This window comes from Pipistrellus hanaki, assembly GCF_964339955.1.
Source record: "Pipistrellus hanaki genome assembly, chromosome: 5".
In the NCBI taxonomy this organism is placed as follows: Eukaryota; Metazoa; Chordata; class Mammalia; order Chiroptera; family Vespertilionidae; genus Pipistrellus; species Pipistrellus hanaki.
Genome location: NC_140507.1, coordinates 21,013,063 through 21,035,782, shown reverse-complemented (window position 1 = coordinate 21,035,782; position 22,720 = coordinate 21,013,063). Strand labels below are relative to the sequence as shown.

Here is a 22,720-nt window from a genome sequence, read left to right as displayed (position 1 = left end):
TAGTTTTCTTTTTTTCGTTTTTTTTTTTTTTTTTTTTTTTTTAATGTCCTATGGTAACCACATTTTACTTAAAATTGAAATCCTCAAGATACCATCCAAGGAACATAATTAGAATTCTTAGGAAAGAATTGCTTAGAATTGGGAGACACAAGAGGGGAAGTAATAATTTTCCTCAAGAAAGCACTGTTCTTAGAAAAGTATAAAGTACATTCTAATAGGAGATATTTAATTTGATAAGATATAACTAATGCTAAACATTCTGAGTATATGCGTATAAATGCAATTTCTAAAATATTAGAAAAAGTCATCCCAGGGTATTATAGCTTTCACACAATAATGATATTTGTTTTATTTTTTGACATAGTGAGAGACCAATGTCTTTCTATTAAAAAGAAAGACTGAACTCTGTTGGGGTTGAAGTAGGTCTTTGAACTTGTTAACCTGTTAACCGAGCAGGACCTATAAATACGTCAAACGTAAACACTATCGGGAACGGGTAGGACATATGAATACGTCCTTGAAATATATGTTGCGCCCTGAGAGGGACGGTATATATTTTTTGTAATCTTTATAATTGTTTGTAAAATTTATAATTTTTTAATTCGATGTTTCCATTTTTTTTTGTTGGTATTCTTTTCTATTTGTTTGTAATTTTGTATTTTCCTTTGTGCTTTATATATAAATAAACGAAAAAAATATTTCATTTATTTTAATTAAGTATAAATAAAATAATAATAATATAAAATTACATCCACTGGGCGTGACATACTGACATGTCCTAGTGAAAGAGTATGCGCCCGTTGTACGCTGTGTAATTAAAAAGGGAACTCCCCGGTTAACAGGTTTTAATAGCAAACTTAGGAATAAGCGATTTAGGAAGGACACCCATTTAAAAATTATAGTGACCCCTGCTCATTTGGGGGGAAATCAATTTTAAACAGGACTGGGAATTTTATAGCTCTACCTACTCCTTTCAAGGCATCGTTCCTAGAGAGAAGACTGGTGAATCGCTCGGGATGTTCCCAGCCGCTGCCTCGTCTGAGACGTCTTGAGAGCCACGGACACTCTCCTTACCCCTCTGAACATTTTCACAAACGGGAAGCACAGGGCAGCAGGCTGATTTTGGAAGCGTTCATAATTTAGAATATTTTTATAGACATCCAAGAAAACATGAGTCATTGAATAGATAGTTTCTGTGTGTATCGGGCTGGAAGAATCCAGGTTTTTTTGGTTTGTTTGTTTGTTTTTTGTTTAATGAGAAAGGTGATCCAAAAATCTTTAACATTTTTGATTGTGTCTGTCTGTCTGTCTCCTACCTGCCTGCTGATCGACCTAGCTTATCTTTTGGATAGAACACGAGACAAAAGGTGGGCACTGTGTGTAATCCACTCATAAGGAACACCTGATCATGCAACCCCCAAGAGAACGGCTCTGCACGGAGTTACTAACCAGCCTCCGGATATCCCGCTCGGACTCCCACTTGATCTTCGAGATGGCTTCCTGGTGGGACTGGTGCTCGCTCCTCAGGTCCCCGGCCTTGATCTTATCTGCCTGGATCATATTGCTCAAGGCCTCGTCCACCTGCTTCTTGGCCGTTTTCAGGTCCGCAATCTCCTGCAGGAGCTTCATGCGCTCCGCGTCGAACAGTCTCCGGGCCTCCTCACGGGCCTCCATGGTGAGCGCGGTCCTTACTTTGTCGCTGCTGCCGTCCCGGAGCGCGCACAGCGCCGACTTGAGCCTCTGGATCTCCCCGTCCCGCACCTTCACGGTCCTGGCCATCTCCTGCTCGTGCTGCTTGATGAGGTTCTCCCGCACGGCCTGCAGCTCCTTCATCTTCTCCTCGTGCAGCTTGGCTTTGAGCTCGGTCACCAGGACGGTGTGCTTGCGCTGCTCCAGCTCCCGGATCCGCTTCACTTCCTGCGTCTTCTCTCTTTCCAGCTTCGATACCTGAAGGCGGAAAGGATGAAAGAGATGAGCCTCCAAGGAGAGGGGTGCTCCTAGGCAGGATTTGCAGATTAGGGCCCTGGGATCGCTCAGCTCTTTTTCAAACTCCAGGCCACGGGGCGCCTGCAGGGAAGGGGACCAGGAGCTAAATTTAAAGCTGGGGATACAGTGTGCAAAAGGAGCAGATACCTAAGGATGCTTCTGTAACTTTGCTCAGACAAATATGTGATGTGATGGGGCCTTTCTATTGGAGGTGTGGTCTGCAGACAAGCAGCACGAGCATCACCCAGACAGAAGCCTGCCAGAAACTGGGGCTGCATCTGGAGCTCTGTCCCAGATCTAGGAATTGGAAGGAGCATTATAACAAATCCCCGGGCTAGGGGCATACACAGGGAAATGGGGAAGCGGTGCTACAATGGTTTCGCCTCAGTAGAGAGGAGTTCAAAACAGACACTCAGAGAGCCTTTCAGACTACCATCCCTAGCTAGGTGCGACTGATCCATGCCGGGGTCTCAAGATATAATAGTTCATAGTTCATTATGATCAGACTAATAAATGGTGCCTAAATTGACATATTTTCCATGTTTCTTTATTCTTTGGAAGAGAAGATGATGCTGCTAAGGGTGAAGGGAAGAATGAAGATGAGTGGTAAAACCTCCACCTCCCCTTTCTTATTTAGCTACTTGGTTCCATCCCAAACTTTATGTGCACACAACAGGCTAAAAACTCTGTAGATGTCTCTCTGCACCCTTCTCTATCCCCACTGTTACTTCCCTCTCTTCCTTCCCCCCCAAGCCAACTCTCCATGTAGTTTAATAAAGTATTTTTCATCTTTTTCACCTTTCAGGTATTCTGATTTTTAAAAATCTGTGTTTTGCTAAATTTCCAATGATAATCAATAATATAGGTCTCCTCATAGATTAGCAATGGCACTACCTTCATCCAGCTGTGAATCCGGCTCTGATTCAGTGGATCAGAGTGGAGCAAAGGCATTTGCAGCTTGAAAAAGCCTTGTGGCTCCTGTTCTACTGTTATTTTCCTCCACCTCATCTCTGCTGCCCGTCTTTGTTCCTTTTTGTCTCTGTCGTGTGCATGGGCATGCGCACGTACACACACACACACACACACACACACACACACACACACACTGGAAAAGGGAGAATCAGGCAGCATCGGGAGTAATATCTAGTTGAGTGATATTGAGTCTCTGCCATTTGTAGAATTGGAAGGTGTCATAAAATAATTGGTAAGAGGCTTTTCAGCTGAAAAATGTTAAGATTCAAACTCCTTACTGAGTGATAACATAAACCATTCAGTAAGGAGCTTGAGATTTACTTACCTTCACAGTTGACCTACCTTTAACTAGAGCAGAATTTTCTAAGTCCACATGACATTTTATGAACATTATATATATGTTCTTCAGCTTGCTCCCATTGTCTCTCCGCAGGCCCTCACCACCCCATTGTCTGTGTCCACAGGGTATATGAACATTATATTTTAAAGGCAAAGAAATCATTCCCATGTTGGTTGTTCTAAAAGAACTCAGGGCACTTGGAAACTCGGCGAAATTAGCAGCTAGGCATCCTCAAATGTCTGTCCTTCGATCTCACCTCCAGCTTAGACAGAGGTCCCTTCCCGGATGCCTCTTAGATGCTCTAGAGCAGGAGTGTCCAGTGTGGTGGCCACTAGCCACACTGAGCACTTGGGACACTGCAAATCTGCAGTTAAGACTTGGTCTAAGTGTAAAATACACACTGGGTTTTGAAAACTTAGTGTGAGGTGAACTATTTCATGAACCTTTTTTTATATTGATTACGTATCAAAATGTTAATATTTGGAGCAAAATAGGTTAAATTAAGTCTATTATTAAAACAAATTCACTTTACTTTTAAAGTTTTGGTTATAAGAAATTTTAAAATCATACATATGGCTGGCATTGTGGCTTGCATTATATTTCTCTCAGACAGCCCTGCTCCAGGGTTCCTGGAGGAGGTTCCCTTAATGAGCCCAGCTTTCCCCACACTGCTGGGGAGTCTCTCTGAGTAAAGCCTAGTTATGGTCTGACTCATGTGGCTGCTCAGAAGTCACCAGTGCTCCGTTACACTGTGGAATAAGCTCCCAACATGTAGCCTCGCCTTTCAGGCTCAGGTATTTGGCTAGGCTTCCACTCTGTGTCTTCATCTCCAGGTGCGGAGGAGCATGCTATTTTCAGCACATGCCCTGCCTCTCTGCACCCATGTGCCTACAGTTTCCTCTTCTTGACTGCCTTTCCCTCCTTTGGGGATCCTCTCATTCACATGGCCAGCCTAAATGCCCCCTTTGTGGTCATGCTATGGTGATCACCCAGGACAAAGCTCATTTCTCCAGCCTTTGTCTTCTCAGTGTACTTAACAAAATGATTTTAGAGAGAGAGGAAGAGAGAGGAGAGAGAGAAACATTGATATGAGAGAGAAACATCAATAGGCTGCCTTCTGCATGCCCCTGAGGATCGAGCAGGTACCCTGACCAGGAATCAAACGGGTGTATGGGATAATGCTCAACCAACTGGGCCACACTAGCGGGAACTCAATGTACTTTGTTAATACCTCCTTACTTGTCCTGTCCAAACGTTTGCTTATGCTGTGCTTTTTGCACACGTGTGTGTCCTCACCACATCCTCTCTTCCCCTACCCAGACTGGAAACTCCTAGAAGGCTGCCAATGAGCCTTGTTCATCTTTGTCTACACAGCAGCTGTCAGGCAACACATAAGAGGAAGCCAAAAAGAGTGTGTGGGAATAAAGAATGTATACCAATATGTTTCCTTGGCTAGCCATCTAATCAGAAGCAAGAATAATATACCCTGTATCTAGTTTAGAGAAACAGGCTTCTAGGAAACTAGTTTCCTATTATTTGAGCTAATACCTATGAAAGGTCAGGTATTACCCTATATAATAAAGAGGTAATATGCAAATTGGCCATCACTCTAACACAAAAGATGGCCGCCCCCATGTGGACACAAGATGGCCACCACAAGATGGCCTGCAGGGGAGGGCAGATGGGGGAGGCCAGGCCTGTAGGGGAGGGCAGTTAGAAGTGACTGGGCCCACAGGGGAGTGGTTAGGGGCAATTGGGCCAGCAGGGAGGGCAGTTCAGGGTGACCAGACCAGCAGGGGAGGCAGTTAGGGGTGACCAGGTCAGCAGGAGAGGGCAGTTAGTGGTGACCAGGCCGGCAGGAGAGGGCAATCGGGCCGGCAGGGGAGCAATTAGGCATCAATCAGGCTGGCAGGAGAGTGGTTAGGGGGTGATCAGGCTGGCAGGCAGAAGCAGTTAGGGGCAATCAGGAAGGCAGGCAGGTGAGCAGTTGGGAGCCAGCAGTCTTGGATTATGAGAGTAATCCCAGATTGGAGAGGGTGCATGGGATAATGCTCAACCCTCCTCCCCCGTGCAGGAACTTTGTGCCTCGGGCCTCTAGTTATTGGATAGAAGAGGAGATACTTATAATCTAAAATTACTTATGTCAAATTCTCTGTAGATACCTTAGATTGTATTACATTGCAATTCATTTCTCTCTAATTATAAATACCAATCTTTCATGTGTAGACTATAGAGATGAATAATAAAAACATGAAATTATAGGTACATGAAAAATACAGGGTTGGCAAAAGTAGGTTTACAGTTGTGAGTAGGAGGAAGAGTTTATTCTTGTATTATTTATTATTGTATTATTTATCTTAGTATTATTGTTGTTATTTTAAATCCTTACTTATGATTTATCGTTTAGGCTGGCAATTTAACCTACTTTTGTCTACCTTTGTGTATTCTAGCTTGAAAACAAAAACAAATACAAACACTGGCCTTCTTCTTTTTTATTTTATTTTTTTGTTACTCTTCACCTGAGGATATTTTTTCATTGATTTTTAGAGAAAGTGGAAGAGAGAAATATCAATGTGAGAGAAACACATCAATTGGTTTCCTCCTATAGGAGCCCTGACCAGGGCCTGGGCCAGGGAGGGAGTTTGCAACCAAGGTACATGCCCTTGACCGGAATCAAACCTGGGACTCTTTGGTCCGCAGGCCGACGCTCTATCTGCTGAGCCAAACCAGCTAGGGCAAAAACAGTGACCTTCTTATTGGTCACTTGAATGAATCCAGAGAATCCAAACAAAATTCAAAGCCATTGAATTATATTTGGTATTTTTATGTTAACTTATTTTGGTTGTCATGGAAACTGGAGTTTTTTGTAGGCTTTCTAGGTATGACTTTTTTAAAGCTTGAGAGAAGGTGTTTCACTATGAAGGAAATACAAAAGATGTGACTGACATTTAGATAAAAAGAGCTAATAAAAATTTTGTAGTAAAAATTTTGTAATAAAAATTCTGAGCCTTAGTTGGTTTGGCTCAGTTGGATAGAGCATCAGCCTGCAGATTGAAGGGTCCGGGTCTGATTCCAGTCAAGGGCACATGCCTGGGTTGTAGGCTCAATTCCTGTTAGGGGGCATGCAGGAGGCAGCCAATCAACAATTCTCTCTCATCATTGATATTTCTCTCCTTCTCCCTTCCTCTCTGAAATCACTAAATAAATAAACAAACAAACAAATAAAATCATTTTCTGAAAAATTTTGCAGCCCATATTGCACCACTAAGGAAATAGGTGTTAATACTTCTTGGATTTAGAGAGGAAGAGAGAGGGAAAGAGAGATAGAAACATCAATGATGAGATAGAATCATCAATCAGCTGCCTCCTGCATACCCCCTATTGGGGATTGAGTCTACAACCCAGGCATGTACCCTGCCCTTGAATTGAACTGTGACCTCCTAGTTCAGAGGTGGACGTAGAAGTTAATATCTTGATGTAAGTTGAAGAATGAGTATACAGAAAGATCAAGAATTATTCCTATGTAATAATGAAAAAGTATAAATAACAATGCTTGAAATGTAAAAAAATGTAGTTAGTGAAAAAAAATCATTTTTAATTAGTGGAAATGTTCTATGGAGAACAATTTCAGTTGGATTACATAATAGCATTTAGTCAGGCACCTTTGAAAAGGCTTTACGCAACTCAGTACATTTAACCTCCTGGGCAGCTCTGTGATGTAGGTAGGTCTGTTTCATGTGAATTTCAGGTGGAAAAGTGAGAAACAGTCTCCATCCACTTAAGTGCATGTAAAGAGGGTTAATGAGAGCCCAGTGTGGGTCAGGGGTCAGGTCTGGGTCAGAGCCCAGATCCTCTGTTGCTCTGAAACCATGGACAAGCCGCCTCACTGCTCAGCCTCAGTGTTCTTGCTTGTAAACCGGGATTGGTGCTATCATTCTCATATAGGTCTGAGGAATGATTTAGACAAGGTATCAAAATACTTTGGAAAGGCTTGCCCATGTGGGAGGTGAATAATCATTAATACGTGGTAGATATGACAATATTATTTTTATAAATATTGCTATGCAATGCTACATAAATACCGACAACATAAATATAAGTACCCATATTATCATGATAAGACTAACGTTATTATTGTTGCATAAGACTGTAATAACTATCCTTCTAACATGAATAGATGTTCAAAGGTAAAACTGGGTTTTCTCAGGATGCACTGAGCTCCCTGACATTGGCGGCACCTAACCTTAACGTGGAAGACCCTTGGATGATGTGCATACAGAAGGAGCGGGGTGGGGCTGGGACAGGGCATGAGGGTGAGCCCTGACCAGGCTGGGAATGATACAGCTCCCAAATCCCTCCTAGCGAGAGAGGTTTCATGTAACATATAATCATTAGGGAAATTAATCTCTGCAGGAAAGCTTACGTTCTGAGAGAAGGAAGGGAGTTCCTGAGACCTCACACAGCCTCACATGTATTTTCCTCTTCTGTCCCGATTCTAGTCTGGTCTTTGCCAAATGCCAGTGTAAATTCTGCCAAGATCAAGGTGGCAGTAATGTGAGCTCATGTGACCTTAGACACCAAGGACTAAAAATTGGAGAGTCCCGTCTGTCAAAGGCGAGGAGGGTTGAGAGGTTATCAAGGCAAGACAAGCTAACAAAGCTTGGTTCAGGTGATCTGCATCAGATGTTGCTGGAGTCTAAACGCACAGTAGGCTGGAGGGGATTTCCCTGGGCGCTAAGTAAATCTAAAACCGCAGACACCAAGGAGGGACAAGCGGCAGCAGGTGCTTCTCAGCGAGATTTTACACAACCTGAGGAAACACAGAGGGTTCTATTTGTTCATGTCCTGATTTTAGCCATGTAGGCTTCCTGAAAACAAAACTAAAGATAGAGCTGAAACTGGTTTGGCTCAGTGGATAGAGCGTCGGCCTGCAGACTGAAAGGTCCCAGGTTTGATTCTGGTCAAGGGCATGTACCTTGGTTGCGGGCACATCCCCCTTGGGGTGTGTGCAAGAGGCAGCTGATTGATGATTCTCTCTCATCTTGTTTCTAACTCTCTATCCCTCTCTCTTCCTCTCTGTAAAAAAAAAAAAAAAAATCAATAAAATATTAAAAAAAAAAAAACCCACAAAAAACTAAAGATAGAAAAAGCAAGAAACACGGTGGGCCCTGAACCCTTAGGCTCTAAAGCAGTCCCTGGAGGAGAGAGAAGGATGCTGAGGTTTTCTGAGTGCACCAGCAGCCACAGAGCACCGGGCCACACCTTACGGAAGCCTGGCTTCCCATTTAGGCTCCTGCCCTCAAAGGTCACTGGGAACAAACGAGTTAAAGGGTTTCTTCCTTGGTGAAATCAGAATAGTCATTGCAGCCCTTTGTCCCACGCTCGCTGTGAGGACGATGCAAAGGCTTTGCAGTCTGCAGGGCTATTCCAACAGTGGGAACTCCTGTGTGCACGGACACCCCCCTGACCCTGCACCCCAGGCCTGTTGCTCTCCCCACGGTGCCTTCTTCCCATTGACATGTACAGAACACAATGCATGGAGAGCAGAGTCAGACATGCACATGTAATTACTATTATTATTATTATTATTATTATTATTTGTCAATCAATCAAAATTATTCCTATTTTTGTAGGATCAGCAAAAAAATATATTTTGTGGTGTGCCATGGAATTTTACTGATTAGTATGCATGTGCCATGAAATGAAAAGAAGTTATCACTGAGATGATGAATTAAAACACCTCACATGCTTGACACAAACTAACTGCTCAAAAACTAACACACAGGGATACAACCTTATAAAATAGATGCCGCTATGATCCCCTTTGACAGAAAACACCGGGGGATTTCATAGTCTGCTCAGGGCCACTCAGGTGCCAAGTTGAAGGGCTGGGGTGATGCCAGGAGAAAAATGCGTTTATTACAGTGTGTGACAGACTGCACATTCAGTAAAGTGCAGCTATTTCTCTTATCAGCCCTAAGCATTTACAACTCTTCTCCCTACACAAGGTGTTCTGTAAATGTCAATGGAATGACCCATCTTTCCAGAAAAACAAGTAATGCCCCATCGCCCCAAAGGCTTCCACTCTCTAGTCTATTCCCAGGAGCGAGACTGCCATTTTATCATCATAGTCTCAGAACCAACCTGAGAGTGAGCCTTCCCATCTCGGCGCTGTTCATATGCTCTCTCTTCACGCCTGGGCCTTGGGAACACAAGCCTATTTATTTTAATAAAACTGCTTTATGACTTGTTTGCCCCCCGAAATTCCCTTTGTTCTTCAGGGAAGGCTGCTGACAGGCGGGGAGGCTTTGCATTAGCTCCAGCTCTGGGGCTGTAATTACCTGCCAAGGAGGGGGAGATGGGGAGGCAACCTGCAGGGGGAGGATAAGGCAGTGCCTCTATTCAGGAGGCTGGCTTCCAGCCTTGTCAGAGAGCAAGGGGAGATCACGCTGACCTTCTCGATGTAGGCACCAGAGCCAGGTCCTGGATTAAACCGGCAGCTGGGTCCAGGCTCAGGTTACCCCTTTTTAAAGACCTGAATGTGTAGAAAACTGGCAGCAGCGGGGCCCTCAGGGCCCCTGCCTCTCTGAAATCTCCTGGGTTTGTTCTCTGTAAGTCAGTGGCTGTCTAAGGTTACCAGTCTCCCGGCCAAAGCGCCTCCTCCTATGAATGCAGTTCTGTCATCCTGTCCTGCTTACAATGAAAGGAGTCTGCTCTCTAGAAATGTGACATTGCCCCAGGGAAAGTTCAAGCCAATGGAATGTTCACCGGCTGTCAGAAGAGGAGGAAAGGCAGAGTGGAGTGTTTGTCAACATGAAGGCGGAGAACCGCCCGCGTGGGGATTGCCTGCACTGTTTGTTACAATGGAAATCGTGGTCCTCACTCCACCTATTTCATCAGAATCCTTCATATGTGGGCACAGGGACTTCAATTTTTAATAAGTTCCCCGAGGTTATGCTAAGGCACAGCGATGCTTGAGAGAAAAAGATGTGGAGAAATTGATGCAGTCATTTGAATTACAGATGGAGACACTGAGACACTTAAATTTGTCCCGTAGGAGAGATAAAGAAAATGCCTTGGTCTTCTGACTCGCAAACAATTTAAAAAACAACAACAACAACATGTTCTTTGTGCCTTCATGGGAACAAAAATATTTCCTTCACAAATTTTACATGGGAGTTTGTTTATCCAAGGTTAAAGTTTTGCCCAGATAGGAGGCAAAGGGCTTTGGGCGACCTAATATTTATTATGGCTGGCACCAGGAGAAATAGATTTGGAGGGAAATAATTAAAATTTCATAGTAATGTCAAGGAAGAAGAGAGATAAAACAAAATGAGGGCATTTGTTGGATTGTCTATCTACAGTTTGATGAAGAACATTTCCTGCTAAGCAAAGAATTATATGGAGAAGGTAACGTAGTGTGGACATAGTTGTGCCCAGTTCACAGGAAGCAGACATGCCTCAATGCATGTTGAAAATTTCAAAATGCTCTCCTACCTATGACCCTGTGATGTCCACACAGGCTCTGGTGAGATAGGTGTTAGCAAATCCACTTATGAGATCCAGAGAAATAAAGAGACATTCCTAAGTCCAGTTAGTAACCAATTCCCTGAGGGCCTCACTCACCTTGGACTTCTCTTGGTGCAGCTCTATCTGGATGTCTGTGAGCTTGGTCCTGAGGTCTTCGTTGGCAGCTTGAAGGGCGACAATGAGTGCCTCGGGCTTCTCGCCCTTACTTCGCCCTTTCTTGGACATTGTTCCTTTCTAAATGGAGTCTGTTGGTTTTTAATTCCTCTCACACGGGTGCTGCCATGTTCCTGTTTCTTACCCCGGAGTGCAATGTTTCAGCATCTACTGCCTGGTGGTCCTTGGTAAGGTCTCCTTAGCCGCTGCCCTGGAAGCCCTGGGAAGAGACAGCCATTACTGCTGTGGCAGAGACGGGGTGGGCACCTGACCCTCACTCTCAGCCTGGGCTGCCCCTCTGAGTCTCCTCTTGAGGGTTCTTGTCTCCACTATCTCCCATTCATTCCACATATGAGTTTCCAGTGATCTTTCCAAAGAGCCAGTATGATCACCTCAGTGCTCTCCTTAAAATCATTCAAAGACCTGCGACTATATCTTTTCACACCTCAGAGTGCTCTTCAGGTCTAACTGTGCCCATTCTCCTCACTTTACTACCCCCATTTCTCACTTATATTCTAACCATAAGGAATGTCTTTTCATTTGCTCATTCTTGCTCCCCTCCAATAGGACTTTTGCTATTTCAGTTTCTCTTCTCCATTCTTTGCCCAGCCTCCTCACGTGGCCCTCCCTTATGTCCTCCTTCGCACATCCTGCCACACACACAGTGTAGGTTGACTGATGTTTAGGACTCTCAGGTCTCAGCTTCCAAATCAATTCCTCCTGGAAACACCCGCTAGTTTATTACATGCCCATCTTGTTTAATTGTGGTCACCACCGTGAAACTGTAAACTTGGTGAGGACAGAATGTGTTGTTCTTACTTACTATTTGCTTCTCAGTATATCCATCATAAGTCCTGGTACATTTCAGGTTATTTAATTAGTGTTTGTAAAAGGAAGTCACCTATGTGAAGACCTCATGATCACCCCATCAAGAGCCCCAACTTTAAGACATCTCTATAAAGACCTAGAATTATACAAAAAATAACTAAACTGTAAAAAGTGAGGTTTAATTATACTGTGTTAATTGGATCACTCACATTCATTCAGTCAATATTGTTAGAGTTTTTTCTATATGCTATGCTACGCACAACATGATGAAATTGAAAATAAGAGTTTCAAGGCAAAACAACAACAACAACAACAACAAAAAACAACAACACACACATCAAAAAACAAACTAAAAAAACCCCACACCTCAACAAAACCTCTATGTTATCTATCTATCTATCTATATCCATCTATATCATCATTATCATCATCATCATCACCATCATCATCTATTTGATAACTGCCTTAAAAAAAATAAACCAGCTGTCTCAGAGTGTAGATATGGTTTCTCCATGGAATGGGATAAGGAAGGCTCCCTGAAGAAGGCTGCACTGGCCTGGAACGTGAGGGGTGGGTAGTATGTTAACAGATGGAGAAGCAGGTGAAGCATCCTGGGTGAAAGAAATGGCAGGTGCTGAGCTACAGCAAAGAGAAAGCACAGTAACTATTGTGTGGTTAAAACGGGGGCTGATTAATTACAACCTAAGATATGATTTATGGGCACTAATGCTGAAAAGGTTGCCTGGAAATGACAAACTGTGGGAGGCCTGGGATGCCAACCTTAGAATTTTGGATCCCCCCCAGCCCCCCAATAAGCAGTGGGGCCTCTGTTGAAATTCTGGGCATGTGGATGGCATAGCAGAGCAGTTCTTTGGAGTGGTTATTCTAGTGGCAGAGTGGGCAGAGAATGGGGGGAGCGAGCCTGCCTATGAACCTGGCTAAGGTGGAGAATGATGAAGGCTTACTCACACCAGTAGCAAGAGGAGAGAAATAGAGGGATGGTCTTGACTTATACATGCTTAGATGTTTCCCAGGAACAAAGGAGGTTAGAAAAATATCAATACTAACCTATCAAAGTCAATGGAAAAACTTGATAGGATGCTAGAGAAAGTTTCCCATGCAACCTTACAGAAAATTGAGTACTGCGTACAGAGATGTGCTTTAGTCCAGGACTAAGGGGGATTCCTACTGATCACACATATGTTCAGCAGCTGCTTCTCTCTCAAGAACCCGGGTATTCAGCCTTGAAGACCATGCTGGGATCCTGGGCTTTCTGCCACCCACCCCCTGCGCACTGGGGCCTTGCCTTTTGGATGTGTCCCCTGGGAAAGGGGAGAGGGAAGAGATAAGGGGAAGGGAGAATAAGCTTGTCTCCAGTAGGCATGGAACTGTCCACCAATATCCCACCCTAAATTAGATGCTGGAGTTGTCCTTTGTGCTTGTTTTGCAGGTTTTGCCAAATCATTAAAGCGCATGCCTGGGAGACTTCTAAGAGGCATCATTCTTTGTTTCTAGAATTAAAATGAATCCAACAAGCATTGTTGAACACTGGTATGACAAACACCACTTGACACAAAGATAAATAAGATAACACTTAACTTCAAGCAGGTACCGACTGAAGAAACCCACATGTCCATGTTCAACAGGTTTCTCAACCTCTAGTTGGTCTCTAGATGCTACTGGTCTCCAGAGCTTCCTCAAAGTTATCTCCACTGCCCCCTCTAAAGTCATGACTCTCAGTTTTACATCCATAGTCCTGATCATTCCCCAAACCTCAAACTCACATATTCAGCTGCTTACTTAGCAAATCTACTTGAATATCTGACTGCATTTCAAACCTTGAATATCTGACTGCATTTCAAACTATGGTATTTTTCGGACCATAAGACGCACTGGACCATAAGACGCACCAGTTTTTAGAGAAGGGAAATGAAGAAAAAAAGATTCTGAAACAAATAGTGTCCTAAAATATTTTATGTGCATTAAAACCCAACATCACAGTCATAAACACATGTAATCAACCCTGTAAAGTAAACAGCAGCATTTAGAACCATTTTAGAGCTGGGCAAGCACACAGAGACCACACAGAGCCGGGCAAGTAAAAAAACTTTTTTTTTTTAAGTATATGTGTAGGCTATATTTGGACCATAAGACGCAGGGACTTTTTCCCCCCACTTCTGGGGGGGAAAAAAGTGAGTCTTATGGTCCGAAAAATACGGTAATATAGATGTCTTTATCAGTTATCCCTCAGAACCTTATCTTCTCCAGGTTTTCCAGTATCAACAAATGGCACCACTCCAGGCCCAGGCATTCCAAATTTAAGCTTAGAAATCATCATTTCTCCTTTTCTCCCTCCTTTATCTGGGCCACCAGGAGGTCCAGTTTGCTTTACCTATAAAATATGTACTTTGGTCAACTGCTCTCAAACCCCACACAGGGAAAAACATCAGTTACTTTATAGCCTTAGAGTTAGTGTTCCTGAATGAAACATGGGCTCTTCTGTTTGATATAGAAGAGGGATGGTGGAATATAGAGCTTGAGAAAAACTTGGAGTCAAAAATAGAGAAGGCTGTGAATTGGGAGAAGTCAGCCAGAGGTTAGATTGCACAGGTTCCTGTATGATCCATCAATAATAGACTTAATTGATGATAACAGAATTTTATTATGTAGACATGAAGAAACATTGCAGCATTTGAATATAAGTGTAACAATAAAAGCTTATGATGACTCAGTGCTATGAACCTGCCATTAGACTAAGCACTTAACATACTGCTCTCATTTGATGCTCACTAAAAAATTTGGGGAAATGATTCATAGAAAGATCGAGTAAGTTGCCTAAGATGACTGAATTGCTTTGTGGTGAGACCCAGATTCAAATCCAGGCAGCCTGTGAGAGGCTGGGACCCAAGCTCTTATCCCCTGAGCTGCACTGCCTCATATTTGCATTTTAGAAAGGAACTTTGGCAATGTGGTGGAAGTGAAGGTAGTAGAGAGAGCATGTGGAGGCAGGACATCAGTAACGGTCCAGGCAAGAAGTAACGCAGCCCTGAACCGGATCATGGCCACTGGGGATGAACCGGAGGTGGCAACTCTACCACTTGGAGATTTTGATGGAATCATGTCCTACTTTTACACATTATTACTGGTTTTAACTGGGGTCCTCTTCCAGTCTAAATAAGTACCAGCTCTCTGGCATTTCTTGCAGCAAAAATGTACAAGGCAACTTTACATTTTAATGTATAATGCTTTCAAAAAAAATATAATAGTATGTCCTGACTTCATGTATTTCTTGGTCTATGAATTAGTGTTAAATTAGCCCCATAAGGGCTGAGGAAAAGAAATTGGTTTAAAAAATGAAAACATGTTCAGGAGAGAAAAAAGCATCCCAGACAGTTACTGGTAGCATTGACTTATGGATATCGCAAAGGGAGTAGCTGCTTGTGACTGTGGTCCTACACACCCCTCGGGTGGAGGGGAGCTTTCCAAAGTCTCTTCCAGCATTGATGGGTGCCCAGCAACCTTATGATTCTCATATGTCATTTCACTACAATGCGCCATCACCTTGGACTGCCTTTATTTTTATTTTTTGAAAGCTTTCACTTAGATCACAATATGTCACACTTTCAAAGTACATAATTCAGTGAGTTTTAGGATATTACTATAAAATGTGGAAAGGAATATGTTTACCTCATTGTGCTATCATGAGAAATAAATAAGTCAAAGTGTGTCCAATGATTAGTAAATTATCATTAACAATATCATAGCTATTATTTTCTATGGCCCAATTATTTACTTAAAGCCACCTTAAATTTTAAAGGAGGAAAAATATTTATTACCCATTAGTGTTAATAAAAAGACAGGCCAAGAAAAGCTCAGAGATCCCTGGAAAGACTAAAACAATTCATGCTTTGGGGGAAATGGGACCAGCACTGACACAGTTACCCAGGAGTCCTGGCTTTGTAGCTGGTTCTGCCCTAAGCTATAAGCTGAATAAAGCTATTATTAACCTTAGTGCTTCCAATAAGGTTGTTGCCTCTGAGTTATGATTTGAAAATCAACTGTAATATAAAATAGGTGGAGTTCATATGTATGACGCTAAAGGCTACAAACACTTCCCCACAATTAACATTTGGATATGTCCACTCTACCAGAATCTGTTCATTTAAGCCCTTCCCTCCTTCATTTCCAAAGATGATGCTTTAGATTCAGAAGGTGTTACTGTTTAAACTGAATGAATTAAACTTACTTTAGTCCTGGTGACCTATGGACCATGCTGTCACTTCTTGAACCCTTCTCTGTGCAGGAAAAATGCCTCACTATGCATTTATTAACTTGACAAAGCAAATTAATATAGAGGAGGGGGCTGCTGTGTAAGCCAGTCCAACCATGGAGTTCTAATTTCCCTATATAAAAATGTGGTGTTGTGGGTATGGAACCCTTTATATATCTGTTTGAAAAAAATGAATCTGAAAGGCTGACATTCAACATAGTAGTAATTATGCATCTTCAGGATTGTATTTATCAGGCTCGTATGACCCTTTATGTTTGTTTGTCTCTCTACTATTCTGCTGAATACCCTCTTTTATCACTTAGTAATAACAGCAACTATTATAAATTATTTACAGTCAACACGTTACATTTTTTTCATATGAAATAATGCTATTACTCTTGATGGATTTATTTTTTAGATCTCAGGATTAAAACTTCACATTATATCTCATACAGTCTGAAGTAAGAGAGAGCTCTTGGCACATGTACAAGAAATATCTAACTTCTTTAAGGGGGGTTGTCAGGAAGGCTTGGAGAGGTCTAAGTTGAGATCCAAAGCAGGTTGGAGTCATTCAGAATTGATCTATTCTGAAAACCCTTGACTTTGATCACACAGTTTGTTGTTTAGCTTTCATTTCTCTTCCTCAACTCCCTAACTCTCCCCTATTCATCTTTTAGGGACCAGATCCAATGTCATCTCATGTTTTCCTTTATACCTCTTCACCATATCCTGATGCTAAAATAAGTTATTCCCTCACTTTGGTTTCCATTTTCAACCTGAAGGCACTTCTTACAAAATTCATTTTTAAATGCATTAATTTATCAATCCACAAATATTTATGAAACATCTGGAGGGCAGAGGATGTCTGTGTGAAACAAGAGACAGGGTCCCTGTCCTTCCAAGAGGAAGAATCAGCAATTTCTTATAGTGTGGTAATTGGACATATCATAGGCTGTAAGAATCCTAAGGGTCTTGGTGGGATAGGAAAGACACCTTAGGAACAGTAATATACTAGTATATATCTCAAAGCGCTGTAAGATTAGGAGGAATCAGTCAGCAAAGGGTTGGAGGGGGACCAAGGAATGTTGAGTATAAAAGTCTAGAAGCCAAAGAGAATACGAAGGATGCTCTGGAGAAAAATACAGATAAGAGTTTGGTGAGGAAATAAAAAGAGCTAACAGAGGCAGACAGGAAGCAGCTGGTAGAGACCAGTATAAACTATGTTCATCCCCATAGAAGTGTGTAGGGGAGGGGATATCTTGCTATTTCTAAGATATAGAAATATAGACCACATTTTGGTTTTAGTAATAGTCCTGTGGCAACAGAGAACGGAATGGACTAAAGGAATAACCACAGATGTAGAAAGTACAGTTAGGAGTCTATGACCATGTTCATTTATATTATAATTATTCTTTAGGTGAATGACTGAATGCCACTTAAGAGTAAAACCTTGTGTTGATTCCTTTTGTCCTCAGAGTATCTATCACAATGACCACCATGAAGTTCAATTTAATTAACACTGATCCTGACCCAAGGAAAATACTGTGATTGAGAAAATTTTTTCACAATGCCTTCACAATGTCCAGAGCATTTTAATAAAGTTTATTATGGAAGTTCCCTTTACTTTGAGGGAGCCCTTGAATGATAGTTTTGATTTCAGGCAAAAGTTAAAGCTTGGTGTAACAATTTAATAAACAATACGATTAAATGAATTTTTATTTAAACCATGTGTTGAGATTTCATAATCCTTGCTGCTATCCTTCATATTCCCAAGCTTAATTTCACTCCTTCGCACTAAGTTATCTTGCATTGTACTCTTTTAGCAAAATTAATCTCACAGTGCTTCATATTCTTATTTGTATTGTCCTTTCCTTCTGGATTCAAATTATTTTACAGCTGCTGTAGAATGAGAGTACCAACTTCATTGGAAATGGAAGGGAATCTCAAACACAGTGGAAAACAGATATGTTTTTAAGGTCAGGCAGAGCAAGAAAAGCGAATCGGAGCCCGTGCCTTAAGTAGGCATTTGCTCTGTATGTACAGTTATTGAAAGCAAACCGACACATGAATACTCAAAGCATTTAAAGGAGTCATCTTCAGATAATTATATTTATAAATGACACCAAGATTTTCTATTTTAGATTAAGTGAAGCATGTATAACCTATTATGTTGTTTCTTTACTGACTGTTTTTCAAAGACCTTGAATTAAAAAAGGAAAACTTTTATAAAGGCATCTCTGCAGTGTCAAACATGAGCAGAAATTTCTATAAATAGGACATGCATAACATGTACTTACTATTTTTAAAAAGGCAGAACAATTTCTGTATTAAGATTTACTCTGATCAATGTAATTTAAGTAAAAGTACATAAAGTTTGAATAAAACAACTTTTAGATACACAATATGGTTCTATTATAAAGAAATGCATTTAATTTTCTACATGCTACTCAAAAGAAACTGGCTATCAATATTTCCACACATTATAATATGATGCAGTATAATGAATTATAGGACAATATATATAGATTATTCAATTTTTTAACATTTAGGATTCTGTTTTGAGTTTTGTCCCAGAGGCCAATGTTTAACCACCACCACCACCCCCAATTGATGGGGTCTTTGAAGCAAGACTAACTTCTGTTTGTCAACCTAATCCCAATGTGAACCCTAAACTATAGGAAAATAATTTAAAAAACTGGATCAGCTATATCTTGAAGTATAATTATGTGCAAAGTTTTATGTTATAGTGAAGATGATGCAGTTGTATACAGTGCCAGGCATATTCACTGAGTGGCCAGATTATTATGATCTCTGAACACATAATAATCTGGCCACTTTATATATATATATATATATATATATATATATATATATATATATATATATATATATATATATATATTAGAGTCCCAGTACATAAATTGTGCAGGTGTAGGGTCTGCTGGTCGAACTTCTGGTTGAGGGGACAATTTGCATATTAGCCTTTTATTATATAGGATATACACCGAGTGGCCAGATTATTGTGTATTCAGAAATCATAATAATCTGGCCACTCAGTGAATATCTATCAAACAAGGCTGCATATACTATGTGCCAAATGGGTGGGGAGTCACACATACACATCAACAAGAGGAAGAGTAGCATGAGGGCAAGGACTGTGTCTCTCTGGCTCTTGTTGACTCTCAGTGCCTAGTACAGTGCCAGGCATAAAACCGATTCTGAATAAACAAATTACTTCACAAAAAGAGAGGGCTTCATGTTTAGGGCCAGGACAATGAAAGATGAACAGGAGGAATCAAGGAAAGGCATGTAGGTAGGACAAGTGGAAGGTAAGTGTGAGGAATAAATTGTAGATCACAAGCCCAGTGTGGTAGGTTCACTGTAGGAAACCAATGGATGTACAAAAAAAATAAGGTAAGGATAAACTATGCATGTCTTGAGTATCTTGATGATGAATTTACATCTTATTTAAGTACGATAAGCACTTTTAAGAGAAGAGGCATAATACAATTTTAAAAATAAATATTAATCTTGAAGTTATGCGTAGGGTGGAATGAATCAGAAAGAGCTAGAGGTTAGAGGTCCAGATAGGCATCCATTGCCAATGTTCATCTGTAGATGAAGTTTGGATTAGGATGTAGAGTAGAAGGGCTTTTTCTTTTCTAGGCTAAAGGAACTCATTCATCTCACCATCATCATTTTCTTCATCATCACTCAACATCATCTTGTTACTAAGCACTTAATATGTGCTGAGCACTGCATAAGGCAGCAATTTTTGTCCATCCTACCATTTAAAACTATGAGATATATGCTGTTAGTATTCCCTATTTATACATGAGAGAACTGAGTTGCTAGGAGGTCAATTCTTTTACTGGAAGTACATGGCAGAGGTACATGTGTTTTAGTCTGAAGTTTTTTATGGACTTAAACCCCAACTCTTCTCTCCAGCTTGTCCATGATGTGTGAAGAATCTACATGATGTGTTGATTGTTGGGAAATAGGAAAGAGAGAAGAAAGTTTGAAAATGACACCCAACCTTTGTGCATGGGACACTGGAAGGATGTGGGTATCATCAAAAAACTCACTCATTAGTAGATGAAAGGAGTTGTATGTGTGCTTAGAAATAACAAGAGCTTATATTTTCAGGGTAATTAATATAAGCCAGGAACTATGTTAAATTATATATATATATAATATATATGAATTCAAGCAATTTGTTAAAAACTTATCTTTGATATGTGTAATATTCAATTTAACCCACATCATCATAAATATTACAGATAATGAAAAATAAGCCCTCAAGAGAAATATGGATCATGCCTTACAATAGGTACTCAAAAATAAAAATGTTTGTTGAGGTAAATGAATAGAGCCAAGTGAAATTTTCATTGGAAAGAATCAAGAACACCTTAACCCGGACAGACAGAGACTTGGCCCAGTTCAGATCAGGACCCAGGTAACAGACAGAGACTTGGAGGACAGCAGCTGCCTTATTTCTAAATTCAGCCTAGCACCAGGAATGCTCAGGGCCTACTCAAGAATGCAAATAATCCTTTCCACTAATGTTTACAGGGTAAACTAAGATTGTTGATAGACTATTAAATTTGACAGTAAAATAGTAATCAAGTTTTCAGATTAATTTAATTAGGCTAAATGAAATAAGTGAATATTCAAGAAAATTTAATTGTACTGGACAAAAAGCTGTTCCTGAAGTAGTAACTAAAATTTCTATTGGTGCCGAAACCGGTTTGGCTCAGTGGTAGAGCGTCGGTCTTCGGACTGAAAGGTCCCAGGTTCGATTCCGGTCAAGGGCATGTACATTGGTTGCGGGCACATCCCCAGTAGGGGGTGTGCAAGAGGCAGCTGGTCGATGTTTCTCTCTCATCGACGTTTCTAGCTCTCTATCCCTCTCTCCTTCTCTCTGTAAAAAAATCAATAAAATATATTAAAAATAAATAAATAAATAAGTAAAATTTCTATTGGTAGTTCATCTCACAGTAAAATTCCTGAACATGCAATGAACCTAAAGCAATCATATTTTTGTGCAAAAAATTAAAATTTAAAATTAGCAAGACTGCATTATAAAATTTACAAAAGCCTCCATTAGTAAAAAAAAAAAAAGGTGGGGATAGTAGGGTAATATCATGCAAAGAAAAATATTCTATAAGTAAATTACATCTAGAAAATTTTTACTTTACAAAATTAATTTTCACTTGTAATGCTAACAGCAAGACACCCATGAAAAACACACATGGTGTCTAAAGAAGACAAAGAAAAATTGTTTGGGCAAAAATAAAAAGGATCTGAAATCAATTATATAGAAAAGATTCCTTTATTAACTTTTGGTCGAGAATATGTTTGTATATTTTCAGAAAACAACTCCAAGATCAGGTGGATTCCTGCATCAGAGAGGAAATGACAAGCATGCTCCAACCACGAAGACAAGAGGAGAAACAGTCCAGAGATGAAAGATGCTGATGACGCCTTGCCATGCTAGCAGTCAGCAGCTGTGCCTCGCTGCAGGTTTCCCAGGACCAAATCTGCATTGCCACCATATGTCCACCATCCAAATGTCATTGCTGACATGTACACATAAGGAACTGTTTGACATTAAAACGAGGACTCAGAACTGTTGGACATTGAAATTGGGACTCAAAACATTTTTTGGTTATTATATGTTTATTTCTAGTCTGCAGAGGCAAGATATTTTTAAAGGAAAAAAATGGGAGGAAAAATAGATACAGAGGCAAAGCAGCATTGAACAGACTGCCAAACTACAGCAGGAAGGCAGGGGATGTTAGGGGACTGGGGCTGTAAGAGATCAACCGAAGGACTTGTATGCATGCATATAAGCATAACCAATGGATACAAGACACTGGGGGAAGGAGCAGGGGGCGGGGGGTGGGGGTGGGGGAGTACATGTACTGGGGGGAAGGGGAGGCCGGGGGAGGTCAATAGGGGAAAAAAGGGAGACATATGTACCACTATTTGTAATACTTCAAACAATAAAAAATAAATAAATAAAAATAAAAGAGAAAGAAAAATTACAAAAAAAAACCCCAAAAAACTTTAACCCCACAAAATGTTAATGCTTTCTCCCAAATTATAGGAGAAGGTATAATTCATCATTGACTTAATCATAATGTTATTTTATCCCATATTAACTTTGTGCTATATTAAACTTAATATAGCACTTGTATTCAGAAATACAAACAATATGCTTTCAAGTATAAGCAATTTACATATGCAATACATAATTTTTTTTCCTGTTTTTGTTTTGTTTTTTATTATCTCTTGGCACAGAAAGCAGGAATTACAATTTCTCATTTAAGGTTTTAAGTATTTCTATAAATAGTTTTGTTAGGACAAGCAGTCTCAAAGGCTCTATTCCCCCCCCCCCCCCCCCGCCCCCCCCACAGAACCGTAAAGGGGGATTCTGAGAGCTAGTTTTTCTTCTTTGCATAGTAAGCAATCTTGGATATTCCAAAGCTCTGGGGTCCTGGCCTGTAATATTCTAGATCATAATAGCATGTGTATATATAATTATACTTCATCCACTTACTTACCTCACACTGTGACAGATGAATGCTACCACTACTGCTAATCATCCTCATTATCATCATTGACCATTTACTCCTGCT

At 40.8% G+C, this 22,720-nt stretch overlaps 1 protein-coding gene across 2 annotated transcripts in view; it reads right to left on the bottom strand.

Annotated features, from left to right (window-relative positions):
• Positions 1-22,720, bottom strand: part of JAKMIP2 (janus kinase and microtubule interacting protein 2) — a 129,072-nt gene that overhangs the window by 39,351 nt on the left and 67,001 nt on the right. For both annotated transcript variants that reach the window (XM_084883163.1, XM_084883164.1), the window contains exons 2-3: positions 10,925-11,201; positions 1,450-1,947 (exon numbers count right to left, since the gene is read on the bottom strand). In XM_084883163.1, the coding sequence (XP_084739289.1) occupies positions 1,450-1,947; positions 10,925-11,053 (627 nt within the window). In that variant the 5' untranslated portion in view covers positions 11,054-11,201. The remainder of the gene's footprint in view (positions 1-1,449; positions 1,948-10,924; positions 11,202-22,720) is intronic.